Raw genomic sequence first — 26,489 nt, 5'->3', positions numbered from 1 at the left:
CTTTCATTAACTTCAAAAGAGAATTTAAAACAAAGGAATAGCTTGGCTTCTCTGTAATGCTGTCTTCTAGTGCTAACATTTGGGGGTTTTCCAAGGTTTTTGGGGGGGGAGGTTGGGTAAGGCCTTTGACGTCACTGTCATCCCTGAGAGGACAGCAGAGAGCTGGCTGAGAAACTTGGGGCCTCCCTTCTGCTCCTGACTGCCCTGGGAAACCTGCAGTTAGAGCCCAGTAGTCAGACGGCCCAAGTTCCAAGTTCAGCTCCACCACCTGCAAGATGCGTGTCCCTGGTCTTGTGCCCTAACCTCTCAGCATGATGTTAAGGCCCTCTTGGACTGTAATTAGTATGAAATGAGATAACTGTGGAGCACAGGCAGATCCTCAGCAAATGGTAGTGGCCCTTCTTACCCCATCCCTCCATTCTGTGACTTACGCTAGCCTCTAAGGCTTGTGTCCTAGGGACCCAAACAGGTGTAAGAGTGGGATAAATAAGGTATATCTTCCTGGAACGTCCCTTGTCCTCAAAGATGGTGCCATCAATTACCTTGATGAAGGTAATGTTAAAGCCTTATTTTAGTGTCAAAAGTAAATACAAATATAATATAAAGCGAAGCTCAAGTTTTGTATGACATTTTGAGATGAAAGAGGAGACTATAAAAAAATTACTTTCCACAGGCCCCCAGGGATGGTTTGGTAGGAAAGTCTGAGAGTCATCCATTCTTTTTAAAGCATTCTGCCTGATCCCCTGTATGGAAAAAGGCCAGCTTCCCGGACATACCACAAACCCTGGGAAATGAGGGGCAGGAACAGAGGGCAGGATCTGGGTGCAGACATTAAGGGCAGGGCACAGCTGAAACAGGGAGGTGAGCCAACCAGCCGGAAGTGGACAGGCTTGCACTTCCGGCATCCTACGTAAAACCCAGCTGAGCCTGGGTGCAGAAGAGGGGTAGGGGTGTGGGCAGACACCCCCACCCCCTCAAGACACAGAAACACCAGGCAGTCTCTCACTTCCCTTTTTATTTCCACTAAGACCTGCAAGAAGCAGCACCAGGGAGGGGACCTGCCCTCCGGCCCCTGGAAGGGGCTTACACCCCCCACACACTCCATCCAAGACACGGCAAGCACCTCAGGCCCCTTTCCTCTGAGGGGAAGGTTGTTTCACACACACACACACACGTATGCACACTCTGGGCATTGCACAGGGACCTCAGGGGTAGCACGTTTGCTGATCGCATAAGCCCCCAGGAGGCACCAGGAGGCAGGCCCCTGGGACAAAGCCCAGAGAAAGGGCAGCCTTGGACCCTGGTCTCCTCCAATCTGAGGAGGAAGAGCCCCCATCTTTCTAGCCGTCAGGGGCCGTCTCCAGTCAAGGGGATTTTTTTTAGGGTGTATTTTTTGCCTTTTAGCAAGTCCCTACAAAAATAGAACTTCTCTTGGTATTTATAAATCCACGGCCCCTGGCTCTGCCTGTGTTACAGGTAGGAAAGCCATAAGAGACATTCCCTTTGGTTGCTCAGGCCTTAACTGCCTGTTATCCAGGCCTCTCAGCCTCAGAGGTCTACGCTGCCAGGTGCCTTCAGGGGGCCCTCCCAGTCAGAGGTGTGCTCCCTCTGGAGCCGGGCACGGTAGTAGAAGAGGTAGGAAGGTAGCAGGAATCCCAGCAGTGACAATAGCAGGAGGCCCAGATTCACCTTTAGAACAAAGAGAGAGAGAGAGACAGTCAGGTCAGTTCCTATTCTCCTGCATCTCCCTTGAGGACCCACCATGGCCTCCAACAGGGAGGAGAAGGCAGCCGTTTCACTCCAGGTCCTATTCCAGAATAATAAGAGGAGAAGGCAGCCGTTTCACTCCAGGTCCTATTCCAGAATAATAACTGTAGCTAGAACTCATTGTCCTCAGTCACTGTTCCAACAGTGTCTTATTTAATATTAAGCAGCCTTGTAAAGTGGCAGAGTCCTGGCTGAGAGAGGGGCGAGGGCTTCTAGCACATACAAGCTCCCCTGCCTCCAGCTCCTGGGCTGCACCCAGGAAAAGGGCTCCTGTCCCCCCCAGGACACCACCAGTTCTTACCCAGAAGGAATTTCCTTTCAAGGGCCCCACCACGGCCTTGAAGAGCGGCTGCTGGAGCAGGGCGAACACAGCACTGATGAGGGACTGCAGGCCTGTCAGTGTCCCAAAGTGGTTGGACGGGAACCTGTTGATGAGAGGGGATCCAAGCATGAAGGGCGTGTGGCCCTCCAGCCTGACATGGCTCCTGCGCCCCTCCCTGGACACCACAGTATGTTAGCCAGGCAGCATAGGGCTTACAAATTCAGGCTCTTCGCATGTGCTCTTCGGTGCCTGGCCTAGAGGGTATATATGCCATGACTTCAGGGCCACCAAGGAGGCTTGTGACGCCTCCTACCTATGTGATAATAACAAGTAACTCAACCTCTCTGAGTCTCACTTCCTCCACTGAAAACAGGGATAGCCCTAACTTCACTGGGCTCTTCATTTATTCTTAACAAATATTTATTGAGCTCCTACCATGTGCCAGGTGCCAGTCTAGGGGCAGGGAGATTCAGCCATGAACCAGACAAAGATTCCTGTCCTCATGGAGGTGGCATTCTGGTGGGGCAGGTGGTAGTCACCCAACAAGCAAGATAAAAACAGTGTGTTCGATGGTGATAAGTGCTAAGAAGAGAAGTTAAGTAGAGAAACGGGGGGAGGGTGTTAAGAAAGTTGCAACTGTAGATAGGATGGCCAGGGGAGGCCTCACGGAGTAGAGGACAGCTGGGTAAAGACCTGGAGAAGGTGAGACAACTGCGAGCCTTGCAAATAGCTGGAGGAAGAACGTTCTAGGAAGAGGGAACAGCAACGACACAGATCCCAAGCAGAGAACATGCTTGGGGGATCTGAGGCCCTGAGGTGGCCATAGGAGGAGGGGAGTGTGTGAGCTGGGGAGAGGAAGGAAGGGGGCAGAGAGCTCCCATGGCCTTTTAAGTCACAATAAAACCGTTGGCTTTTTCTTTGAGTGAGACAACACGGGAAGCCATGGAATGTCATGAAGAGACTTATGTTCTAACAGGTGTCTCTAGCTCCTGTGTTAAAAATAGCCCAAGGGAAGGCAAGGGCAGCTGAGGGGAGACCATCCAGAGGCTACTACAACAATCTAGGACGGAGGTGGTGGAGACGATAAGAAGGGTTAGATTTGGGCTGTGCGGAATGCGTAGCCGACACCGTTTCAGCTTGAGCGAACGAAGGCAGCAGAACTGAGCTGGCTGTAGTGAGGGTTAGATAAGGGGGTGCTGGTCAAGTGTCTCACGTTGCCTGCCCCGGAATAAGTACTCAGTAACAGTCATGATTTTTCACCACTATTGGAATACCCTGTATTGCTCCCTCATGGACACAAGGGAGAGCCCCTTGGCAGCACCTGGCAGTGGGAACCGGAAGAGAAACGAGAAAGGGAACTGGGAGCCATTCAACCCGAAGCTGGAAAATCGCTGTCTGGACATTTCTATAGGGCTGACGTATGGAAAGGCCAGTTTGGGAGCCATTCCACAGAGCAAACATAGGACCAAAGTGTCATCAAATCAAGTATTTCAGCTTCCTCTAAGGGAAGCCTTTCTGACAGTGGAATTCTCCTGCAGTGAAATGGGCTGCCTCTGAGGAAGTGAGCTTCCCGTCGTTATGAGGAACTTGGAGAGGGCAGTGGACCAGATGGCCCCGCAGATCCCCACCAATCCTCTCCACCCCCCCCATCCCCTGAGACGGCAGCATTCCAGGGAGGCTGGGGAGGGCATGCCTGCCAGCGGTGGGAGGGGTGCCTTACGGGGTATCTGGGGCCCTTGTGACTGCTCTGGGATCCTCTAGTTAGGAGGGGAGGGTGCTCAGGAGGGCAGTTAACCCCGGGCTGACTCACACTGCAGCATACAGGCCTCCACAGGCCGAGTGGTAGAAACCTCGAACTATCGTGTGCAGGACAAAGGTCATAAACTGAAACCAAAAAGAGAGAGGGAAGAGGTTAAGAGCGGCTGTGGGAGCAGGATGAAGGACGGATGAGGCGAAGAGGCCCCTCTACACATGCCTACCTTCTCGACCACCCATCTTACTATAAACACTTCCTGGAAAACCCAGAAGACAAGAACCATGTTTCCTGGAAGGCAGGTTCCATCTCTTTGGCGGAGTCCTGGGAGGCAGAGGGAGTGGGGAGGACGTGGGTACCTGGAGGTGTAAGTTGTTAATGAGGCAGGTGATGCCAAAGGCCACAAGCAGAAAGTTGGTCAGGGTGAAGGCGTTGATGGCATTGGTGAGCTTCTGGATGTTGCGGTAGCGTGGTCGGGCGGATTTGGTGGCAACCCCATCCCTGAGGAGAACAGACCGTGTCACCCGCTGCTGCCTCTACCTCCTGGGGAGCTCCCTGGTTCTCAGCCTTGGCCTCTCCCCCTCCTGCTGTTCCTTTGCTACCAGGGCAGCAGAAAAGGGAGAACACCGTTTTTCAAAGTATGGCTCCCCCACCAACTATACCAGCATCCCCTGGGGCCTTCCTTAAAAATACAGATTCCAAGGCCTCACCACAAACCTCAGACTCTCCAGAGTGGGGCCCAGGAATCTGCATTTAGACAAAGATCCCAAGCATTTCACATGCACACTGAAGTCTGAGACTCAAGGATGGGAAGCAAGGTGGAGAATGGGGAGCTCTCACACCATTTCTCACTGGAAGCCCCAGGAAAGTGTCTCTGCCCACCAGCCTGGACAAATGTGACTGCCCAGCAAGCCCCTCTCTGCAGCAAGGTCAAGGGCTCTGAGGCTGGCCCAGGGGAGAGGTCAGGAGGCTGGGATGAGGGCAGGCTGTCCATCAGTGCTAGATAGAAGGGCCCTGCTAATGGAACGTGGCCACCAGGAGCAGAGGGCAGAGGAGGAAAGCTGGGTACCAGGACAGGGGCACCGCCAGGGGGGAGGGAAGCCACTGTGTGTTCCTTAGACACCTTCTCTCCTAGTCTCCCTCTCCCAGTCTCTCAGGACAAACAGGGACTATGGGATTAGCAGGAAAAGAGCACAGTAGTCAGAAGACTTCGGTTCAAGACCCAACAGTGGTCTCCAGCCAACAAGATGGCCCCAAAGACCCCCGCCTCCTGGTGTTTGTACCCCGTGGGTCCCCCTGCACACTGTACCAGTTACTCTAAGTAACCAATAGAACACAACAGGAGTGATGGTGTGTCACTTCTGAGATCGCATTACGAAAGACACTGCAGATTCTGTCTTGGTCCCCCTCCCTTAGATGTCGCTCTGGGGGAAGCCAGCCGCCTCGTGGTGAGCAGCCCTGTGGAGAGGCCCAGGTGGGGAGGAACCAAACCTCCTGCCAACAGCCACATGAGTGAGCTTAGGAGCAGATTCTTCAACCCCAGTCAACACTTCAGATGACTGCAGCCCTACGAGAGAGACCCTGCTATGGTCTGAATGTTTGTATCCACCTCCTACTCCAAATTCATCTGTTGAAATGCTAATGCCCAAGGGGGTGGTATGAGGAGGTGGGGCCTTTGGGAGGTGATTAGATCATGAGGGCAGACCCTCATGGGCTTAGTGCCCTTAGAAAAAAGGCCCCATGGAGCTCCCTAGTTCCTTCTGTCACAGGAGGACACAGCGAGGAGCCTACAACCCAGAAGGGCCTCTCTCAAGCACCCTGATCTCAGACTGCCAGCTCCAGAACTGTGAGAAATAAATTACTTTTGTTGAGAAGCCACCAGCCTTTGGTTTCAGTTTATGACCTTCAGTTTGGTTAGAGCAGCCCGAACAGACATAGACTCTGACAGAACCTCCCAGCTAAGTCAGTCCCAGATTCCTGACTCTCAGAAATTATACGGGACGATAAATGTTTGTTGTTTAAAGATGCCAAGTTTGGGGGTAATTTATTATACAGCAATAGATATCCAATACACCAACTCTATCTCTTCCTAGCCTTAAGGAGGCTTTAGAGTATACCCTTTATAACATGGGTTCTAGAGCCTGCTGCTAAAAGCTGTGTGACCTTGGGTAAGTTACTTAACCTTTCTGTGTCTCAGCTTCTTCATCTGTGAAATGAGGATAATGTACCTACTTCAGAGAGCTGTTGCAGGACTAAATAAGACAATGCAAGTTGCCTAGCGCACAGTCAGCACTTGATGTCCACTATACTTACTATCAAGCAAGCCATGTTCCTTCTTAGCCTCAGTTTCCTCATCTGTAAAATGGGGAGGTACCTCTGTTCTCCCAGGGCTCTTAGGAGAATGAATTAAGATGCTAGATGTGAAAGCACATAGAAAACGAAAAGCACCATCTGACTACTTGCTGTCACCATCCCCGTGTGGGTCACCTGGCATCTCCAAGGGCAATGCCCTCAGTGCCACCACTGAGTCCTTGATCCACGCAGTCCTTGATCCGCCAGTCCATGATATAGCCGATGAGAGGGCAGGTGAGAAGGCACAGCAGCTGCAGGCCCCCAAAGATGGAGGTGTAGAACCCAACTGGGCAGGGTGGGAAGGGAAGTGGGGTCAGGAGCTGGCATCACCACCCACTTCCAGCGGAGAAGAGGGAGTGCCAAAATAGCCTTCCTCTGACCCCAGATTCTTAGATTCCCCCAAATGCCCAGGGTGATAAGGTGGGTCCAGGCTTCCTTCAAAGCAAGCAGTGGCAAGGTGGGTGCGGGCCAGGGCCCCAAGTTTCATTCCCTTACCTGTCTCTGCTGCCTTTTGTTTCAGGACAACTGTCTCTGTTGGGAGTGGCAGGGGGAGAAGTCAGGGTGAGAGGAGCTCAGCCAGAGTGACCGTCCTGGGTCCCCAGTGGGCTCAGCAGCACCTCACCATGTTCCGGGCCACCAGTCACGAGGTACTCCAGCATCTTGTTCATGGCGGCCATGTAGAAGATGACCCGCAGCTGGGTTATGCCCATGGTGAGGAGGCTCCACAGGAAAACAGGGGAGCAGAGGCTCTTGCGTAAGGGGACAGACTCTGGGGAGACAGCAGGAGGCACCTCTGAGCCCCAGATCTTCCATTTCCCTCTGAATGTCCTAGCTGTTGCAGTTCTGTGTGACTTTGGACAGACTGGTTTCTTCAAAAACAAGGGTTTGGACTTACTAGACTCCAAGTTCTTGCCCAGGTCTGTAACTATCTCAACAGAATATTTTCAGGCGACCTCTATAAACCCTATGTTTGGTGTGGTGACAATAACTCCAGCTACTATTTATTAAGCACTTACTATGTGCAGCATTCTTGACACATATTATCCCATATTATCCCATTTAATCCACCTGTCTTTACCACATTTTACAGATGGGGATACTGTGGCTCAGGCAGTTCAATGACTTGCCCAAGCTCATGGGGCTGGAAGCTGTAGGTCAGCCTGACTCAGCTCACCCCCATAAGTCGGCCACGGGAGGACCAGCAGCGGGGATAACACCTTCATAACTGCACAGCGTTCTGCAGTTTACCAAGAGCTTCCGCTTTCATGACTTCATTCAATCCTCACAACCAACTTCCCTGTGAGGTGGGTGTTATTAGTGCTCATTTAAGAAATGAGGAAAGCGAGAGCAGGGTTAAGTGATCTACCCAAGTCACCTCACCTGTAACTGAGGAGCGGGACTCAAACCCCCATGTCCTGACTCCAAGACCAGTGCTCCTTCACTAATCTCAAAGTTGACACTTTGGGAAGTGACCCCGGCAGGAGGCGGGTTGCAGCTCTTCCTGCGACCAGCAGGGGACGCCAGCCAGCCAGGCATTGGCGGGCCTTAGCCCGGAGGCTGGCTCACCTGGCGCTATGCACCTGATGCAAGAGGCTCAGAGGTTGCAGGGAGTCCTGATGAAACCAGCTTCTCCACAGGCCTGGAGACCCTGCCCCATTCTGGAAGCTCCTCTCTCCATCACCCCAGGAATCCAGCAGAGTACTCCTGAATCTGAACTTCCCAGAGTTCTATGAGCTCTGACTTCCCCCTCCCCTCCCGTTCCCCAATTCTGTAAATGGATGGGGATTACCCACCTACATCATGGGTGTTATGAGAACTGAAGAGGGGAGAGGTGAGCCCTTGGGCATGCGTGCTCACCAGACGTGAGGACCCACCTTCCCCGTCCCCCAAGACTGGCACCTTGACCAGACACTCACTCTCACGAGGGTTTTCTGAGGTACCACGAACGTCCTGCGAGGAAATATAGAGGTCATTCTCCTCCATGCTGGGGGCCTTCTGGTTCAGCCTCTGGCCCACGTTGGTCACATGTGTGTAGAAGCGGTCACCTGTTATCTTGTGATCCAGGGCCAGCCCAGTGATCTTGATCGTTTTCCTGCCAGCAGCCAGGTGGGAATAAGTGGGAACCAGCCCCACAGAGCCCACCCTCAACAGCCTGCCTCCAGGGATCTGTCCCGGTCATCCCAGGGGTACCGAGCACCCCTTTACCCAGATCTGACATGTCTATTGATAAGCTCCGTAGTGCAGGGCTCATGTCTGGGTGCCTCAGAGCCCGGCCCAGGGACCAGCTTAGTGCCCAGGAAGTAAAGAGTGGATGAATCATTTTCCACTGGGGTTGTTGCCATAGAGGCAGCATTGAGAACTCTGATTGGAGTCAGAGAGCCTGGTTCCAATCTCAGATTCACCCTTCTTCAATGGTATGACCTTCGGAAAGTCACTTTGTTCCCTGCACCTGTATTATTAAGGGAGTTAACAGAATCCACGTCATAGGGCTGTTTGAGAAGTATCTGAGGGCTAAGCAGTGCCTGGCATACAGGAGACACTTGATAAATACCAGCTGTTTGACAGGAACCCTGTGTGCTTTGTAGTGGAGCAACACACACACACACACACACACACACACACACACACACACACACACAATCCCCTGGTAAACTGATAGGGGGTTGGAAAAAGTTGGCATGCAGGCTGCCCCACAAAGTGTGGGGTATTTGATTCCTTAGTATCTCCCCTCTGGGTCCACATAGCACGTGGCACTATTGCTGGGGTCCCTTCTACTCTGAATTCCATCCTTGAAACCCAGAAAGGATAATAATGATAACAGTCACCACATTTTGACCTGTAATGTGCCAGGTCTATTCCAAACACCCATGGGTGGGTAAGGATGAAAAAACAGAGCTCAGAGAGCTCAGGTGATTTGCCAATCTAGGTCTCTCTGACTCTAAAGCTGTTTCTGTCCATCACATCATCATACCTCTGGCCTCCCCCTCTGCAACAGGGGGTTCCCCCCCTCCCACCCCAGCACCCTCATCGAGCCACTCACGTGTAGCTGCTTTCCTCAGGAGCAGGAAAGGCTTCACTGGGCCAGTTGAGGGCACAATTAAGAAAGATGAGGCAGGCCAGGCCCGACCAGGTGAACATGATGACCATGAAGGACACGCCGGCATCGTAGATCAGCTGTGGGAAGACAGGGCGGGTCCATGAGGGAGGCCACCTGGCCCCACACCCACCTCTTCCAGCCAGAGGTAGAACCCAGGCCTCAGAGGCCTTGGAGAAAGTCTCTTCTACCTCATTCCTTGTGTCCAATGCAGATGAGGAAACCAAGACCAGAAGAGTCAGACCTAGAAGCCCCACTATCCTCTTCCTTTTTCACTGCAGTCGCCCTAAAGTTGGGTGAAGTAGTTCCCATAAGGTGCTGACGTTGCTGGCCACAAGCTCAAAATGTCTTTGAAATTTTAATTATCTTAAAACGACACACAAACTTTGCCTATGACTACATACATGTTTGTTTTTACACAAAAATATCGTTTCATTTTATGCTTAAAAGAGGAGAATTAAGGCTCTAAGTTTACCAGGCAAAACACTGTTTATCCTGCCCGTTCCTGGCCTGTTCCCTCGGGGAAAGACAAACCAAAGCGGACTAAGCCTTATTGCACTTTTCACAGGTGCTCCCAGATGCGACACTGAGAGGGTAGGGGAGGTGTGCAATGCTCAGCTCAAGGTCTCCTAACCCAGGACTACTAGTAGGTTCTGAATTGATTGGGATTCTGTGCCAATGTGTCAGCCCCTCTACTGGGGAAGCAGGTATGTGAGATGGTGTCACTCCTTTTGTCCTTTCTGCCATCCTCTGCCTAGAATGACTGACGTCTATCCTCCCCCTCAAACTACTGCTCAGAGCTCCAGTGCTGCCCAGGAAAACTGCTCCTCCTGGGGGCTCCTTGGGCCTTGGGGCTCTTTCTTCCCTGTGGGCAGGACAGAGCTTCAGAGGACCATACCCCCTAATGAGTGGTGTAAGATCTGGCTCCTCAAATCCAACTTAGTTGCCTTAGTTGAAGAGAAGGGAGAACTGCCACCTTCCACGCCTGCTGCTACCTGACTAATTGATGGCCACCCCGCCAATACACACTCTCAAACTCATTTGTACACACTGAGCAAGTGCCTTCTAAACTAACAAATTAACTGCCCAAGGCGGAATGTGAGGGGCATACTGTGGCCAGCTGAAAAAGCACTTTGTTACCATTTGATATCAAAGGCAGAAATGAGGCCCCAGGCTTGCCCAGAACCAAAACTCAGGCCTTTGGGCTCTAGGTCCACCACACTGACCTCTCTAGGATCTGGCCTGGCATGGACTAGCTTTGTGACCTTGGAGCCAAGTTACCCAGCCTCTCTAGGCCCAGGGAAGGAGATGTGGCTGGAAAGTTTGTGTCAGGTCAGAGAACCAAAGGCCTTGAATGCATGAGAAGAGGATGAACTTGATTCTGCAGGCAAAGCGGGTGTGTGAGCAAGTCCTCCATTTAAGATCATTCTGGAAGTCATATGAATGACAGATGGGAGAAGTGAAAGATCAGAGGCAAGGAGACCAGCTGAGAAAGCCTGCACGGCCCAGAAGAGGGACTGGGACAACGGCAAAGGAAAGGAGGAGAGAAGAAAAGTCAGGCCCACTGGTCGGCAGCAGGGTGTAGTCTCTTCCCATGATGCCTCAGTGCTTTTCCCCCCAGAGGTGGTGGGAAGTGACCTCTGAGTGGCTGGAACTGAGTCACCAGACACTAGCCACTATGTACCCAGCCCCACCCAGTCCTTGCGTAAAGGCAAAAGAAAACCCAGGGAGGGGCAGCCAGATAGCTCAGTTGGTTAGAGTGCAAGCTCTGAACAACAGAGTTGCCAGTTCTATTCCCACATGGGCCAGTGAGCTGTGCCCTCCACAACTAGATTGAAGACAAGGAGCTGCCACTGAGTCTGGGGAGGGGGGAACAGGGGAATGGTGGTTTGGAGCTGAGCTGCGCCCTCCACAGCTAGATTGAGGGACAACGACTTGGAGCTGATGGGCCCTGGAGAAACACACTGTTCCCCAATATTCCCCAATAAAAATTAAAAAAGAAAAACAACAAGAAAACCCAGTGACCTCACTGTACCCCCAGGCAGCTCCATACCTTGATTCCTGGGAACGTGATGGCAGAAGAGGCATAGGAGCCGATCAAGAGGGCCATGATAGTGGAGCGCAGGTTCCCAAACATGTTGGGTAACTGAGGGAAGAAGACAGCGCCAGTGAGCAGGGGAGACCCCAACATCAGCCCAGGGCTCCCCCTTCCCAGCCCCACCTGAAAAACTTGGAAGCATCCAGCCCAGCTGTCCACTCAGTGAGCTCCAGGAGCAGTAGCCCCCTGAGACACCACAGAAAAGTTGTAAGGCAAATCAATGTCAGAAACTGCTCCAACCACCCTCCTATAGACTCCCAAGGCACTTTAGCATCTAAAAGGCTCCCAGAAGCGCCCTCAAAGAGAAATTTTGTCAATTTTGTTTAACCCTAGGGTTTCCTAAGTTAGTTGCATATGGAGCCTCTTTATTGTGTGATACCTTTTTATAACCCACGGAATGGGTGTTTAAGAAACACTGATCTACTTTGTGTGGTATAGAAATGTCTAATCACTATGTTGTACACCTGAAACTAATATGATATTGTATGTGAACTGTCATCGAAAAATATATTAATTAAAAAAAAAACACTGACATAGTGCAACTTATTTGACAGATAAGAAAATTGAGGCCCAGAGACAGAAAGAAATGTATTCAAGTTCGCAGAGCACGTTAATGACTTTCTCCCCTGTCTGGCCATTCTAGTCCTATCTGAGACTCAAGGCTGTGACCATGGCTGACTCTGTAACAGGATGGTGCCCCTTAACCTTCCCAGTGGCCCCAAAGGACCCAGTTCACAATTTCTGCTGAGCCAGGACAAGTCATGGGACAGACTAGGGAGGTGAGGGTGGGATGAAGGGAAGCCAGGTTTCCAGGAGAGGTGGTGGCTCTGACGTGCACAAAACTCCCACCAGTAGAGAATTAATTGGTCTTATGTTCTGCTCACTGGCCTGAGCCAAACCCTCAGGGGAGGGGAAAGCAAAGTCACGCCGCCCTCTCTGACCCCTTCATCAGATCCCATAGCTGGGAAGGGCCTTAGAGGCTTAAACCCTCTCCACAAAAGGGAAAACCCAAGCCCAGAAGGGAACCTCAAATAACTCTGAAAAGGAAGATGGATAAACAGAGAACTGAGTCCCCCACCAACCTCCCAGTAGCCATGAAAACGGTGTGGGGCCAGGCTGACCCCCTACTCTGGCAGAGGTTTCCCTGGAACCCTGTATCTCCAAGGCACGCTGCCAAGGCCACCAGGGAAAGTGCCAGCGCTGAGAGCGTCCAGGCCCTTGTGCCGCCCCGCCGCCCCGCCCCGTAACCCATGGGTCCCAGAGCGCTGTCTCCACCCAGAACGGCGCAGGGCCAGCCTGGCTAACCCTGGGCTGACGGGCCGGGCAGCACTGGACGTCCCGGTTCGGATCCGAGCTACCACAGAGGCCCGCGGGGCGGGGCCGGGGCTGGCGCCGGGCCCTGCCATTGGTTGGAGATTACAGGCGGCGGGGCAGGGGGAGGAGAGGCGGCCGGTCTGCAGGCCGAGCCCCCTGAGCCTGCCCTCTAGGCCTGCCCGGACAGGGTCCAAGGTTAGGCTTCCCGCCACGCCGCGCAGGGCAGAGCAAAGGAAAAGGGATTTAGGGCCCCGAGCCAAGTTGCACAGCGTGGAGAAGACGCTGCGGAAGGGGGCGGAGAGGAAGGGATCTGCTTCCTTAAGAGAGTTGTGAAATGTCCTGGGCTGGAATGAAGGGCTGAGGTGAAATTCAGCCAAAAAACACCCAGTTTGGTGGTCAGGCGGCCCTCATCAGAGACAAACAGCCCAGCCAGAGATAAACAGCCAGTTCCAGAGGCTGGTCCACTCAGAAACCGCTTCCCCCATCACACACTCATAAGCTTTGAACCCTTATACTCACTCACCCACTTACATAAACATACACACTTAGAGTGACACACACAAAAAAACGGACACATATGCATAAGAGGGTGAGACATGTGAAAAAAGCCGTTTTTATAGGTCAAGTAAGGTCAACATCAGCAATTTTATATGGTTTGGTGGAATACACTCACAAATACATTTGCCTTCTCACGCCCTCTCTGGTGGACATCACCGCACCTACACTAGGCAAACACACACATTGTCCCAAGCTGCTCCCTTCCTGTCACTATCGCGTTACCCAGTTTTCTTTTCTTTCCAGCACTTAACGACTACGGACAAAATTGATTAGTTTACTTATTTGGGGGATTGCCTGTTCCCCCAAACCCTGAATGCAAGCTCCAGCAGGTGCAGGAGTTCAGTTCTGTTTGTGCTATAGCCCCAGTGTCTAGAACAGAGCTCAACAGACAGTACGGGCTCGACACACACACACTCACACACACACTCACACACACACACACACACACACACATTTGATCTGTGTCCACTGGCCCTTCTCCACTCTCACCTTCACTCACTCCTACCCCCACCCCACTCCTGGTGCCCTGCTGCCAAGCCGGAGCCTGTCATACTCACCGTGAGTGAAGAGAACGTTAGGCAGATGCCACCAAAGCCATTCAGGGACAGTGCCAGGAATATCAACGGAGAGAGAACTGGGAATGGGAGAGGGGTGAATGAGGGCATTTGGGAGCTGTGGGAGGCCAAGGGCAGGAGCTGGGGCAAACATCCACCTTTATCCCACTCATTCTTTTCTCGTGGGGGTACGAGAGGCCAGACCTCTCACCTTTGGTGTCCCAAGAGGCCAGGGCCATGAGGGTGCAGGATGCCGCGAAGGTGGCACTGTGGAGATGTGGCGGGAGGGGAAGGAGTTGACTGTTAACACACGGAGCCTCCCCTCCCCCTGCAGCACCGGTCCCTGCCCTCCAGCTCCCCAAGGCCTGGCCCTGCCCCCTCACCTGCCAACCAGCCGTGTGGGCCGGGGGCCAAAACGGTCCATGAGGATCCCCAGTGGCAGAGTGGTGGCGCTGAGCACAAAGGAGCCGATGGTGAAGCCCAGGTTGAGCATCTCTTCCTGCGAGTCACAGCTGGGCCAGCGGAGCTGTGCATCCTGGGTAGCGTTGGTGGTGTTCTCAGCTGAGGAGGGGGAAGGAAGGGCTCAGCACATGACAGCAGGAGCAGCTGGGCACAGGAGAGAGTGGCCTGGCATCAGGGGTCCTGCACTCACATCCCATGCCTCTGATTTACTGCCAGCCAGGTGGCGACGGGGCTCCAGAGATGGCAGTGACCAGTATGTGACCCCGGGGCTGCCAGACACCCAGTCAGAGGCCTCAGCCAGCTCAAATGAGCTCACGGACACCACAGTATTTACCAAGTTGTAACATTCACTCAGTGGCCAAGCTTAGCGGGTCATAGACCCCCAACAGGAAGCACCCTCGAATCTAGGGGCAAAGTCAGTGAGTGATGCTCAGTTGATGTAACAAGATCCACTTAAAACTTACAGGAAGCTCGCCCCATAAATGACATTCTGATAAAATAATAGCTAATATTTATTGAGCACTCAACTATGTACTAGGCACTGTTTTCAACAATCACCGTATTAGCCCACAGCAGCCCCAGGAGTCAGCTAATAAAGTATCTCCAGTCTCCAGATGATGAAACTGAGGTGCAGAATTAGGACCGTGGCCCTGCCCTCCACTACCCCTTAGAAGTTCACTTGGAGGACGTGTCCTCCAGGTAAACTGCCAACTTGGAGTTGAGACAAGTTAATGAAAAAGGCTAGTGGGGAAAGGAGGGTGATTTCACTTCACTCAGTGCTCAGTGAGCCATGAGGTAGCTGCACCCTGCCTCCTATTTGTTACTTAGGCATCATTGCCAAGGGCAGACTCAGGGTGCACCTGGAAGGCAGAGCGGTCAGGGTCTGAATTCCCACCACCATCCTTACTAGCTGTGCAACCTCGAACATGTAACATCCTCTTTGATCCTCAGGCCCCTTGCCTGTAAAAGGGAGCAGGGAATGCCTAACCCTCAGGCTCTTTAGGAGATCCAGTTGGAGAAGGTGAACAGAGACCTTTGTACAGGGCCTGGCCCAGAGAAGGAGCTCCTGAAATGGCTGATGAAGGGGAGATGATGGCCCCCCCTGGAGGGTCACAATGTGATCAGCCTCTTCTCTAGGTGCTGAGGATCCTACAGTGAATAAGACAGGAAGATCTCAGCTCTTGTGAGGCTTATGTTAGATAGTACACAAGGAAAAGAGCAGATGCTGATTTAAAGAATTACAGGTGCTGTGACAGGAAGATGTAATAGTGCCTGATTTCTGGGAGGGGGATGGTATCTGCCCTCAATGGTGACAATGACCCCTGACTTCAGATATCTGAAGGGCATGCATGTGGCAGAAGGGTGAAGTGATCTAACAAAGAAGACTTTCAGATCATAAGTGCTGGCCGACCAGGTGAAAAGCTGCATTGGGTCATGGGGAGTTTCCATCCATAGGTACCAGCTGCCAAGTGCTCAGGCACCTGGGAAAAGTGATTAGCAGTTGAGACCACACAGCTTTGGCGTTCAGGCTAGCCCCACAATTTAGTGATTTTATGATCACTGTTCATTTCTCCACCAGGTTTGTCTGCACCCACTTATTATTCCATCTACTCACACTAATTGGACATCTGCTGTGTGACAGGCACTGTGTTGGGACAGTGAGTAATGCAGGAAGAAACACAAAGATCATTTAGGCCAGAGGCTGCACACGGCGGACCAGCAATGGCCCACACACAAGTTTTGCTTGGCTTGGAAATTTTAATTGAGTGCCAGGTTATCACATAAAAAATCCAGAAGCCTGGCTTCTCTTTAAGAAGTCTGAAGATCTGGCCATTGCTGAAGCGGAGTAGAGGGCACCCCTTTTCGCCAGGGCTTGCCTTCTCTAGGTCACCCACGTCTTCACCTCACTTTTAACTCTCAGACATTAGGCATCTTACATCTGTCCCGATTTGCCAATTATTAACTGCCTGGCCTCTGTTGGCCTTTTAGTTTACAGCCCCTGAATTAGACACTGTCCCTGCTTCGAAGTCCCTGACCATCAAATGACACTTGTCTCTCACGAACAGTCCTACTACCTCTCAATTAACACCTACTTTGTGCCAGGCTTTTTTTGTGTAGCATCTCATTGAATCCTCACAACCATAAAAAGCGAGTATATGATCCCCATTTTATAGATGATGAGACTCCAAGAAGCAAAGCAGCTCACAGCCACACAGCCCCTTACAGGCAGTCTCAGATTCAAACTCAAGGCAATTTCCAGCACCAATGCTTTTCCATTGTATCGCAGAACCTCTCTGTCCTGGACAGGGCAGCTTAGCAAGTTTCCAAGCAGATGTGAGAGCAGGCAAAGAAATCCATTCTTCCACCAGTGCAGAATTCCAGCCCCCGGGGTTGCTAATAGCTCCAGGTCAATTAACACATCCGTTTCTCTGGTTTATCGATCAGTCTCTTGTGAGTTTGACTAATACGAGCTAGTTCCTGAGACCTGATCACTCTGCATGCTTGAATAAAGGCAGACTTCAGAAGCAAGAGGGATTCAGGCCAAGAAGCAAAGACCTCTTAGACCTCTAGCTGTGTCAAGACAATAGAAGAGGTCTTTGAAATCCAGCCCAACTGTCTCACTTTGACAGACAAGTCAAGTGAGGCGTAGGGTGCGACAGAGAAAACATACTTGGTAAGTGACAGAGTTAAGCTTAGAAGCCAGGGAAAATGGTGTTTCCCCGAGTGTGGTATACACAACAGATGGGGTGGGTGCTCAGGATGGGTTTAGGAGGCACATGGAATGGTTTTTGGTGTTTCATAGCTATTAGCTATTTGAATCAGTATCAAAACACACACACACATACATACATACACATATACAAGTATGTGTTGTTAGGGATATATATGTATGTATGTTAGAAACATATGTGTACAAATGTGTATGATGTGTATGTGTTTGTAAGTAACGTCAAACCCAAGATTCCAAGAATATTACACTTTAAAATGAGGTTTATTTTTTTTAAGTGGGTTGATTTAAAAGGAAGTACTAAGTAAATAATAGCACCTATAGCACACAGAAATAGTTAGGTCATGAAGGTGAACTATGAATGACCAGGTCTGGGAAACAATGGAAAACAGGATCATCGTTCATCCATCTGCCTGTGGAGTCCAGAGCATGGCTAAACGCTGGCTCCATTAGCTGTGCTGCTGAAACTGAGACTCTGGTATCCCATCTGTGAAATGGGCGGAGTGGTGGCAGCCACTTGAGAGGCTGGCTCTGAGGGTTGCTGCATAAACACTCACAAAACGATCCTATTTTCTTGGTCTCCCCGGTCAGTGAGCCCTTCCTCATCCCCTGTTTCTTTGCTTTTCTGCAAGTGACACAGTCACATTCACCAAAACTCCCAAAAGATTGGGCTCTAGCTAGTAGTCTTGTCTATGTCTGGACTCCCCCAAGCTGAAGGAGTTCAGAGAAAGACGTCTACACTAGTCCCACGAGACCAAGAAGAAAGGTTCCAAAGTCAGACTTGGGGTTGAATGCTTGCTCTGCAACCTGTTTATTAGCTGTGTGACCTCAGGCAAGTTACTTAGCATCTCTGAGCTTCAGCTTTCTCTTCTATAAATAGGGTCAATAATAATACCTACATCACAGATTTGTTGTGAGGACTAAAAATCTAATTAGCAAATAGAAAATGCTCAATGAACTTCAGCCACTGTTTTCTTATTTTGGCACTTATGTGGGATATACAGTAGTGTGTGATAAACTGAACTGCTCCTGCCTAAATTCTGAGTCACATAGCCTTCTTTCTATGTGATGCCCCTACAGGTGGGTTACCACCCACCCCAGGGTGTACCTCAACAGAGGGACAGCAGAAAGCACTTAGAAGACAGAAGGCATGGCCCCAAAGACAAGTTAAGTGAGGCATGGGGTGGGACAGAGAAAGCATACTTGGTAAGTTAGTGACAGAGTTAAGCTTAGAAGCCAGGGGAAACCCCAAAGCTGACACTAATGAACTCCACATTTGTTAAATAACATCATTTGTTCCTCACATCACTGCTCTGCGGCAAGAAGGATGAGGGTTTTCCACTCCACTGTACAGACTTAGAAGTGGAGATCCAGAGAAAATAGGTGACTTGCCTAAGGTCACACAGCAAAGGCTGGCAAAGGAGGGATCCAGAGCCACCAGCTGTCTGAACTTTGCAATCTTGCTCTCATTTCATTTTCATAACAGCCCTGCAGTAGGGGTTATTGGTTCCTTTTTGCATATGGGGTAACTGAGACATTAAGAAAGTTAAGTAACTGGCTCACATCAGCCAACCGTCACATAGGAGAGTTGGAAGTCATGCTGTCTGCTTCATACATTATGGGGACACAGCTTCCTGGACTGATTTTGTGTTCTTGGGACCATATAGAGGGAGGCCAAGACCACAGTGAATGAGGCTTCAAGAAGCAGAAAATAGGCACTTTTGATAGGGCAGCATGACTGAGATAGAATGGGGTATAGCACCCCCAATCAGCCTGATGTCTCAAGGACTGAGGCTGGAGTCCCTTGAATGAAAGAGTGGTGGGGGAAGAGAGACATATGGTGCCCTGCTTTCCAAAAACAGGCAAATAAGTTCTGAGAATAGGAGGAAGGTTCACGTTGGTCACCTCTAGAGACTCCAAACAATCAGACTCAGACACACACTTACTTCTGGGCAACTCAAAACCCCAACCAGGTGAATATCACACACCACAGACAAAACTTAACTCCCCATGGACCGAAGATCTAAATGTAAGAGCTAAAATAGAAAACTCTTAGGAGAAAACATAAGCATAAATCTTTGCAACCTTCGATTAGGCAATGGTTTCTTAAACATGACACCAAAACACAAATGGTAAAAGAAAAAACACATAGATTAGGCTTCATCAATATTGAAAACTTTTGTGCCCCTAAAGTTTTGTGCTTTCCAAGTGAAGAATGTGAAAAGACAACCCACAGTGGGAGAAAAATTTTGCAAATCAGTATCTGATAAGGGACTTGTATCTAGAATATAAAGTACTCTTACAGCTCAAAAATAAAAAGGCAAACAACCCAATTTTAAAATTGGCAAAGGCTCTGAACAGACATTTCTACAAAGAAGATATACCAAAGGCCGAGAAGAACACAAAAGATTTCCAACATCATTAGCCATTAAGGAAATGCGAATCAAAAACCACAAAAAGATAATACTTTATGTCCACTAGATGGCTATAAAAAAAAACATGAGCAATGACAAGTGTTGTCTAGGATATGGAGAAACTGGAACCCTCAATACACCGCTAGTGGGAATGCAAAATAGTGCAGCCACTTTGGAAAACAGCCTAGCCATTCCTCAAAATGTGAAACATAGAGTTACCCTAATGGTCCAGCACTTCCATTCCTAGACATATAACTAAGCGGAAGGAAAGCATGTGTCCAAAGAAAAACTTGTACGTCAATAGGAGCCTTTTTCATAAGAGCCAAAAAGTGGAAACAACCCACATGGCCATCACTGATGAATGGATAAATAAAATGTGGTAGATCCATTCAATGGAATATTAGAAACTAAGTAAGGCCTAACACGTGCTACAACCTGGAGGAACCTTGAAAACACCATGCTAAGTGAGAGAAGCCTGTCACTAAAGACCACATATTATAAGATGCCATTTAGGTGAAATGTTCAGAAATCTATTTTTGTCATAGGCAGAACTATGACAGAAAGTAGATGGGTGGTTTCCTAGTTCTTGGGGGTGGAGGGAGGAGTGGGGAGAGTAGGTATTGATAATGGGTACAGGGTTACTTTTTGGGATCAAGCAAATGTTCCAGAATTGATTGTGGTGATGGTTGCACAACTCTGAATATGCTAAAAACCATTAAATTGTGTACTTTATTTTTTGTTCTGTTTTGTTTTTCTTTTCACGCATTAAGTACATTTATTCAACTGCAACTACTTTTTTTTTTTTTTTTTAGTTTCAGGCAACTGCAACTATTTCTTCAAAGACCATTTATTTATTTATTTTTAATTTTAATAGTTTTTTAATTTTAGTTTTGAATTTTTCAATTACAGTTAACATACCATATTATACTAGTTGCAGGTGTAAACTTAGTGATTAGACATTTATATAACTTTCAAAGTGATCACCCTGAAAAGTCCAGTATCCTTGTAACAGCCTATATAGTTATTACAGTATTATTGACTATATTCCCTGTTCTGTACTTTACATTCCCATAACTATTATTAAGTTGTATACTTTAAATGGGTGAATTGTAAGATATGTGACTTATATCTTAATAAAGCTCTTGTCCATATTTTTAAAAAGCACATGTGGAGGGATGGGCAGTAAAAGGGAAGCAGTAGTTTAGGGGGGTGATGGAAATATTCTCAATACTGACTATGGTGACGGTTCCTGAGGTGTATAAATTTGTCAAACCTCCTCAAAATGTGTGATGTAAAGTAGCTTTCAATAAAGTTGATTAAAAAAAAAAAACATGTGGAGAAGGCAGGAAGAAGCTATTGGATTGGCAGGGGTTGACATCAAAGCCACTAGGACAAGTCCTCTCTAGTCTTGAGGGTAAACAACTCAGATGGGACCTGAACTCCCCACCTCCATTTGCAAATGGGGCTCCCCAAAGCCCTCCTACCTCTCTGCCTTGTTCTCTTAGTCACCCTGAAACACCTATCATTTCATCCCAAACCTAATCTTCCTGACCCAACCTGCCTCCCCAGGCCAGCTACCAACCCTAATCTCCACCTTCTGGGGCCCCCATCACCCTGTAATTGGGCCATTCCTCCATGAAACCAGCTGTTTCCTTACAGATAACCTTGGCATGGGCGGAGCAGCCTCCAAGGCCTCAGCTTTTTTCCCACAACCAAGGCAGGTGCCTGCAGGGAATTGAGTTGAGGAACCGCCCCCCCCCCCCCAAAGCCAGGAACTGAATGATACTAATGTTTATCAACCACCATGGACTCTCACAGTACCCCTGTGGGATAAATACAGAGGGTGCCAAACTAATGTCTACACATTTTAAGAAAGGAAATAACTATTAAAATTGTAATACTCAATATATACTGATAACAAAAGATGAATACAAGTCACATTTGATTTCTGCAATTACAAGAGGTGCTCAAAGTGGTTACCATTAGTGTCCAGACACTTGTGATTACAGCGAACTACTGCTTGAGCAGCATTGACCAAAGTGTCCATTTGTATACCTTTTTTTGGTACCCCCAGTATTATTATAATATTATTCCCATTTTGCAGACCAGGCAAATGAGGCTCAATGTTTTAAGGAACTCGCTGATATCACCCAGCTGGTAAAACTCGTGGAAGCTGGGACTGGAACCCAAGCTGGCCTTCCTCCAAGACCCTGTTCCACAATATGGAAGCTGGAGGAAGAGAATAAGCAGGGGGAGGGCCAAAATCCACATCCATCCAGTTCTTTAGGCTGAGCTTGCCAGCACAGCTCTCCTTCCCAGAAAAGGAAGATAACTCTTCCAGCAGACAGCCCAGGGCAGTTATTGGTCAGAGATGGTTAGATTATCTTACATATGGAATATTAGAATTTCCACATACTCACTGGGGGGTCACACACAGTCAGGTTATTGAAATAGAAAATGGGAATACTCCTGGATAGCTGAGATTAAAAGTTAATAGTCTCATTTCATCAATAGTCTAATGAAATGAGACCATCAACTTTGTACAAATGGGTGATTTGAAGATTTGGGGGTTCAAGGTCCTGAAAAAGGCGTGCAGGCCCTTTACATGCAATCCACTCTGTAGGTTCTCCTGCACCTTACTTATCCTTCCAGAAATCCTTCACCAGCTAGGTGTACCGGCAGCACTTCCCTTCTAGAAGTCTTCATTTTGCTCTAGACCTGAGGTTGCCAAGGGCTTAGGACTCTGCTGGTCCATCCAGCATCTGGATACCCAGCAGGATACCTGGCATTCAGTGAAGACTGGATGAGATAAAGGAGGCAAAGTGGGCAGAGTGCCGCCCATTCTCTAGATGAAGTTTGAAGAGGTCAAGAAGTGGCCTCTCCAACTCCCTGCCCAATGCCCGGGTTTAAGCAGCCCTGCTTCCTGTCCACTCGGCCACCTGTCCTTCTCTGGTGCCCACCTTCCCCTTCTACTTCCCCTCCTCCAGCCTGGCTGGCCCCTTCTCGGGCGTACCTGGGCACATGCTGGAATAGAAGCCCTCGCTCTTGAGCATGATCAGCAGGGAGGCCCAGCCCAGGAGCACGGCAGAGAAGAAGAGGTTCTCCAGCACGGCTGTGCAGGCCATCCACCAGCGCCGCCGGTATGCCTGCTGCAGCGTGGGGGCCATGCTGGCCACGAGCCTGCATAGGAACAGAGCACTGAGCGAAGGGCTCCCCAGCGGCCCCTGGCAAGGGTCCTGCATCATGGTGGCTGCTGAGCCAGCCCACGAGGGGGCATTCATGGAGACCCCATACAGCCCTGGGCTTCCCAGCGGGTGCCGCCGAGCTGGCTCAGAGAATACTGGCAGTGCCAGGGGCGCACGTGGCATTGAGTTCCCGCCGGGCCACTATCAAGACAACGAAGGTCCTGTCTTAGCTCAACAGCTTGCTGGCGCGCTGCCGGGCTCTTCCACCCAGGACAGGACCGGCAGAGCCCCGCTCCCGGGGGCCAAACCCGCACTTTCTCAAGTCCCCAGAGGTCAGCAAGGGTCAGAGGGCACTCTGAAGCCACCGCTGGCCAGTATCTGGCCTCCCGCGCCAGAAAGGACCCCCAGAAGCCAGCGGGAGGAGGAAAGGGAAGTCTGAGGCTGGCCTAAGTCACCGCTGCCCCCACCCCACCCCCTTCCTGTGGCCCTTTAAGACCACTCCTCTCCTCTGGGACTGCGCGACAGCAAGCCCTCCCCCTTTCCGCGCCAGGCGACCAGGGTCCCTACAGTCTCTCGATGCAAGCCAACAGCTGCCACGTGGATTGAGACCTAGACCCAGCCCTCCTGCTCCCCCGGTGCCCCGGGGCGCCCCTCACTCACTCCGTAGGGCGCAGAGCAACACGCTGCGAGCCTCGGAGCCCTCCCGCCGGCTTCAGCCAGGGGAGGGGGCTCCCGCTCCGGCAGGAAGTCCGGCGGCCGCTGACTTTATAAGGGCAGTGGCAGCGGACCGGCTGGCGGGTGTGTTTACCAGAAGGGAAAGAGCCCGAGCTCCCCCCGCTGCCGCCGCGGCGCGGGTGTGTGGAGCGGCCAGAAGGGTGAGACCGAGCAAAACAGAGAGGAGCGGGTCAAGGAAGGGCAAGAGGGAGGAAAGCATGAATCCGTTCTCCGGGGAAGGCGAGGAGGGGGGCCCTCAGTGCCCTCGTCTGTGAAATGGGGCTTTGGATTCAGACACTCCCTCAGGTCGGTTGGACACCCCCAAGAGCGTCGTTCTGAACAGAGAAGTGCGGCCAGAGGGGGCCGAGAGGAAGAGGGGAGTCGGAGGGAGCAGAGCAGTGTAAAGGGGAGGAAGGACGCGCGTGGAGACTGGACAAGGCGCTGCGGGACCCAAGGGCTCAGGTAACGGGTTTTTTTTGTAGAGCCTAGGAGTGTCGGTGGCAGCGGACCCAGGTGGCTCCCGGCGCATGTGCAGCCCGGGACCCCGACCCCCACCCTCTGCTCACCTTGGGTGGGGGGCAGACGCCCCTCCTGCAGCCGCGGACGCCTCTGGGAGCGCAGCGCCTGGGCGGCGCGTCCACACTCTCTGTGTCCCCTGTCGGGCGGGCCCAGCCTTAACCAGCACCCGCGCTCAGCACTTTGCTGCGCGCCGGATCCCGGCAGCCTTGGAGGTTCAGCCCGACAGCTTGGTGATATTCTCGTCCACTGTCACCCCTTCGGAACACGTCCGGGAGCTGGGGACCCTCCGGGCGACACCAGTCCCCGAAGCAAGACAGGCACGAAGTGGACCTACGGCGTTGATAGTTGTATTTATACCCGTCCGGAGCTGCACCCCGAGGTAGGGGCGGGGGCTCCCTTCCTCTCCTCCTAGATCGAGTTTCACACGCACGTGACTCGCCCTCTGGTCCCCGGCACACGACCCAGCACCTAAAATTTCCACCCTTACCTCCTTCTCTCTCCCTCGGCACCCAGACAAATCAGGCAGCACCCTCTGTATCCTTGATGAAAACAACCAGATTGGGCTGCAGCAGACAGATCGCGACAAAAGGCAAGCTTGGGTGGGGTTTTAAACTGTCCAGTTGGGAGCAATGTTTTTTAAGAGGCAGAAGGACACAGGTTTCTTAGGAGTTTGTCAAATAGGGGTCTGAGTCTTGCTTTTCAAATTGACTGGCCCGGGTTACCTCGGGCAACTTGCTTTACTTCTTTGGGCCTCGGGTTTCTCCTCTGTAAACTCGAATAACAATATAGTAGTACCTGCCTACCTGTGGGGATGTGGGGTGGAATTGGGTGTTACGCTACTGGTAAAATGCTCTGCATGGCACCTGGTACCTAGTAAGCTTAGTAAATGTTCATTATCGTTGCAGCTGTCATTATAATTTTTTCAGAAGACCTGGTGGTGGGGAGCTTCTAGACACTTATTAACTGATTGATTACTGGTACATTTCTCCACTTCCTGGGGGCTGTTTCCTCATCTGTGAAAGAGGGGAGGTGTCATTACGTGGACTGGGGTGTGGATTAATAAGATGACAAAGGCAAATCGATAGAGAGGTGAGTTTAAAAGAGCGTGTGGAAAGCAATGTTAGTGATACGGTAGCCACAGTGCTCTGGGCGTGTGAGCAACTGCCCGGGAAGTTCCAAGAGGACATCAAACAAGAGGGCATCTATGAACAGGTGAGCCACCAAGCCAAGAGAAGAACTGAAATTTGCTGAGTGGCTACTATATGCTGGGCACTTTCCAAACAAAAATTATCATTAAATCCTCAAAACATCATGGTCTCATTTAAACCTCACAACTTTTCAGAGGGAAAAGACAGGCAGCTAGCAGCTGGAACACGGTGGGTGGAGGCAGGATGCAAACTCAGATCTGCCTGCCGTTTACGTGTGGCCCTTTCCATTCTTCCAGGTCCAGAGTGAAGGTATAGCAGTGGAAAAGGCACAAGGAGTTCTCTCTGACAAGAGCACAGTGTCAGGCTGTGATGGTTTCACTTCTTAAATTTCACACTATCTCCCAGAATTTCCAGATCAAGGTCAAAATCCTTAGCTTAGCACAAGGGGTCCTAGAGTAAGGGATCTAACCCAAGATGGTCACGGATCCCTTTGAAAATATAATAAAGTGCTATGCTTCCACTCCCTGTGAAAACGCATGTGTGAACACTCACACACACACACACACACATTGAAATTTCAGAGTTAGTGTGGACACCCTCCACAGGCGCCAGGGGTCCAGGGACCTCCACGGCTGTAATGCTTGGCCTTCCTCATCCCCAACCCTTATTTCCATGTTTTCCCTTCCTGAACTATCAGCTCCCTGAGGGCAAGGGCCTGGTCTATTGTGTTCACTGCTGTATCTCCAGCACCTAGAACAGCCCTTGGTACCGAAGAGGTATTCAGGAATCACCTGTGGAAGGAAGTGTGGAGCCAGCTGCTTTTGCACCTCTTCCTTCTTATGGGGTGACAGAGTCCCTTCTTCATTTCTAAGGTACTCATCCTTCATAATTCACCTCAAGTTGCACCTCTTTCTGGAAGCTGTCTGATCTAGGCTGGCGTAGGGGCCCTGTCCACCTACTCCCCCAAAACAGTAATCTCTATTGAAGTCGTCACACGGATCTAGAATCATCAGTGTATTTGCCTGCTTCCCTCCTCATGATATATATAACTCTCTTGGGGGCAGGAACCACATTGGAGGTGGTTTGTACACCTGCTATCTATCACGGGGCCTGGCACGTAACAAGCCCATGGTAAACATTTGTTGAATAAATAAAACGACTGGTGGGAAATGGAGCTGAAAAGGCAGGCTGGGGTCAGTTTGGAATGACCTCTGCGAGGCCACGGACTCCCAATGTTGTGAGACAGGCGACTGGAAACTCTGAGATTTTGTTTTCTTGTTTTCTTTTGGCTTTGTTTGTTTTGAAGAAAAGGGACAGATATGGTCCGGTGTGTGCGTTTAACGAATGGAGGATACATGGGAAAGGAGAGAGACTCTGATCCCCTGAGACTACCCACAGCTTGAGTAGAACAGTGTTATCGCCTTGGCTCTCCTGCGGGCTCCTGGCTGGAAGCTGCTTCACAGCTGAGTGGACAGGAGCGCTGGCTCAGGAGTGACACAGGCTTGGG

At 50.7% G+C, this 26,489-nt stretch overlaps 2 protein-coding genes across 9 annotated transcripts; one reads left to right on the top strand and one right to left on the bottom strand.

Moving 5' to 3' along the window:
• Positions 1-998: 998 nt before the first annotated feature.
• Positions 999-24,019, bottom strand: SLC43A1 (solute carrier family 43 member 1). 8 transcript variants are annotated; one of them, XM_033120860.1, is made up of 15 exons: positions 23,882-24,019; positions 22,430-22,596; positions 14,196-14,373; positions 14,024-14,079; positions 13,816-13,892; positions 11,342-11,434; positions 9,235-9,368; positions 8,111-8,286; positions 6,817-6,963; positions 6,690-6,725; positions 6,330-6,480; positions 4,202-4,343; positions 3,900-3,973; positions 2,069-2,192; positions 999-1,689 (listed from the first exon to the last, which is right to left on the bottom strand). In XM_033120860.1, the coding sequence occupies exons 2-15, from the start codon at positions 22,581-22,583 to the stop codon at positions 1,549-1,551; spliced, it is 1,683 nt and encodes a 560-aa protein (XP_032976751.1). In that variant the 5' UTR covers positions 22,584-22,596; positions 23,882-24,019; the 3' UTR covers positions 999-1,548. The 8 variants fall into 8 exon arrangements, with proteins under 8 accessions (XP_032976751.1, XP_032976757.1, XP_032976752.1 ...); XM_033120866.1 differs by lacking the exon at positions 23,882-24,019 and adding an exon at positions 23,262-23,414; XM_033120861.1 differs by lacking the exon at positions 22,430-22,596 and having other exon boundaries at positions 23,882-24,009.
• On the top strand, positions 22,696-25,502 carry LOC117031081 (collagen alpha-1(I) chain-like). Its single transcript, XM_033121413.1, has 5 exons — positions 22,696-22,943; positions 23,379-23,476; positions 23,798-24,213; positions 24,348-24,423; positions 25,279-25,502. The coding sequence occupies exons 1-5, from the start codon at positions 22,696-22,698 to the stop codon at positions 25,287-25,289; spliced, it is 849 nt and encodes a 282-aa protein (XP_032977304.1). The 3' UTR covers positions 25,290-25,502.
• The last annotated feature ends 987 nt before the right edge of the window (positions 25,503-26,489 follow it).

The sequence above is a fragment of the Rhinolophus ferrumequinum genome, chromosome 11, assembly GCF_004115265.2.
Source record: "Rhinolophus ferrumequinum isolate MPI-CBG mRhiFer1 chromosome 11, mRhiFer1_v1.p, whole genome shotgun sequence".
In the NCBI taxonomy this organism is placed as follows: domain Eukaryota; kingdom Metazoa; phylum Chordata; class Mammalia; order Chiroptera; family Rhinolophidae; genus Rhinolophus; species Rhinolophus ferrumequinum.
The sequence above is the reverse complement of the archived record's forward strand: the minus strand, read 5'-3'. Positions and strand labels throughout refer to the sequence as shown.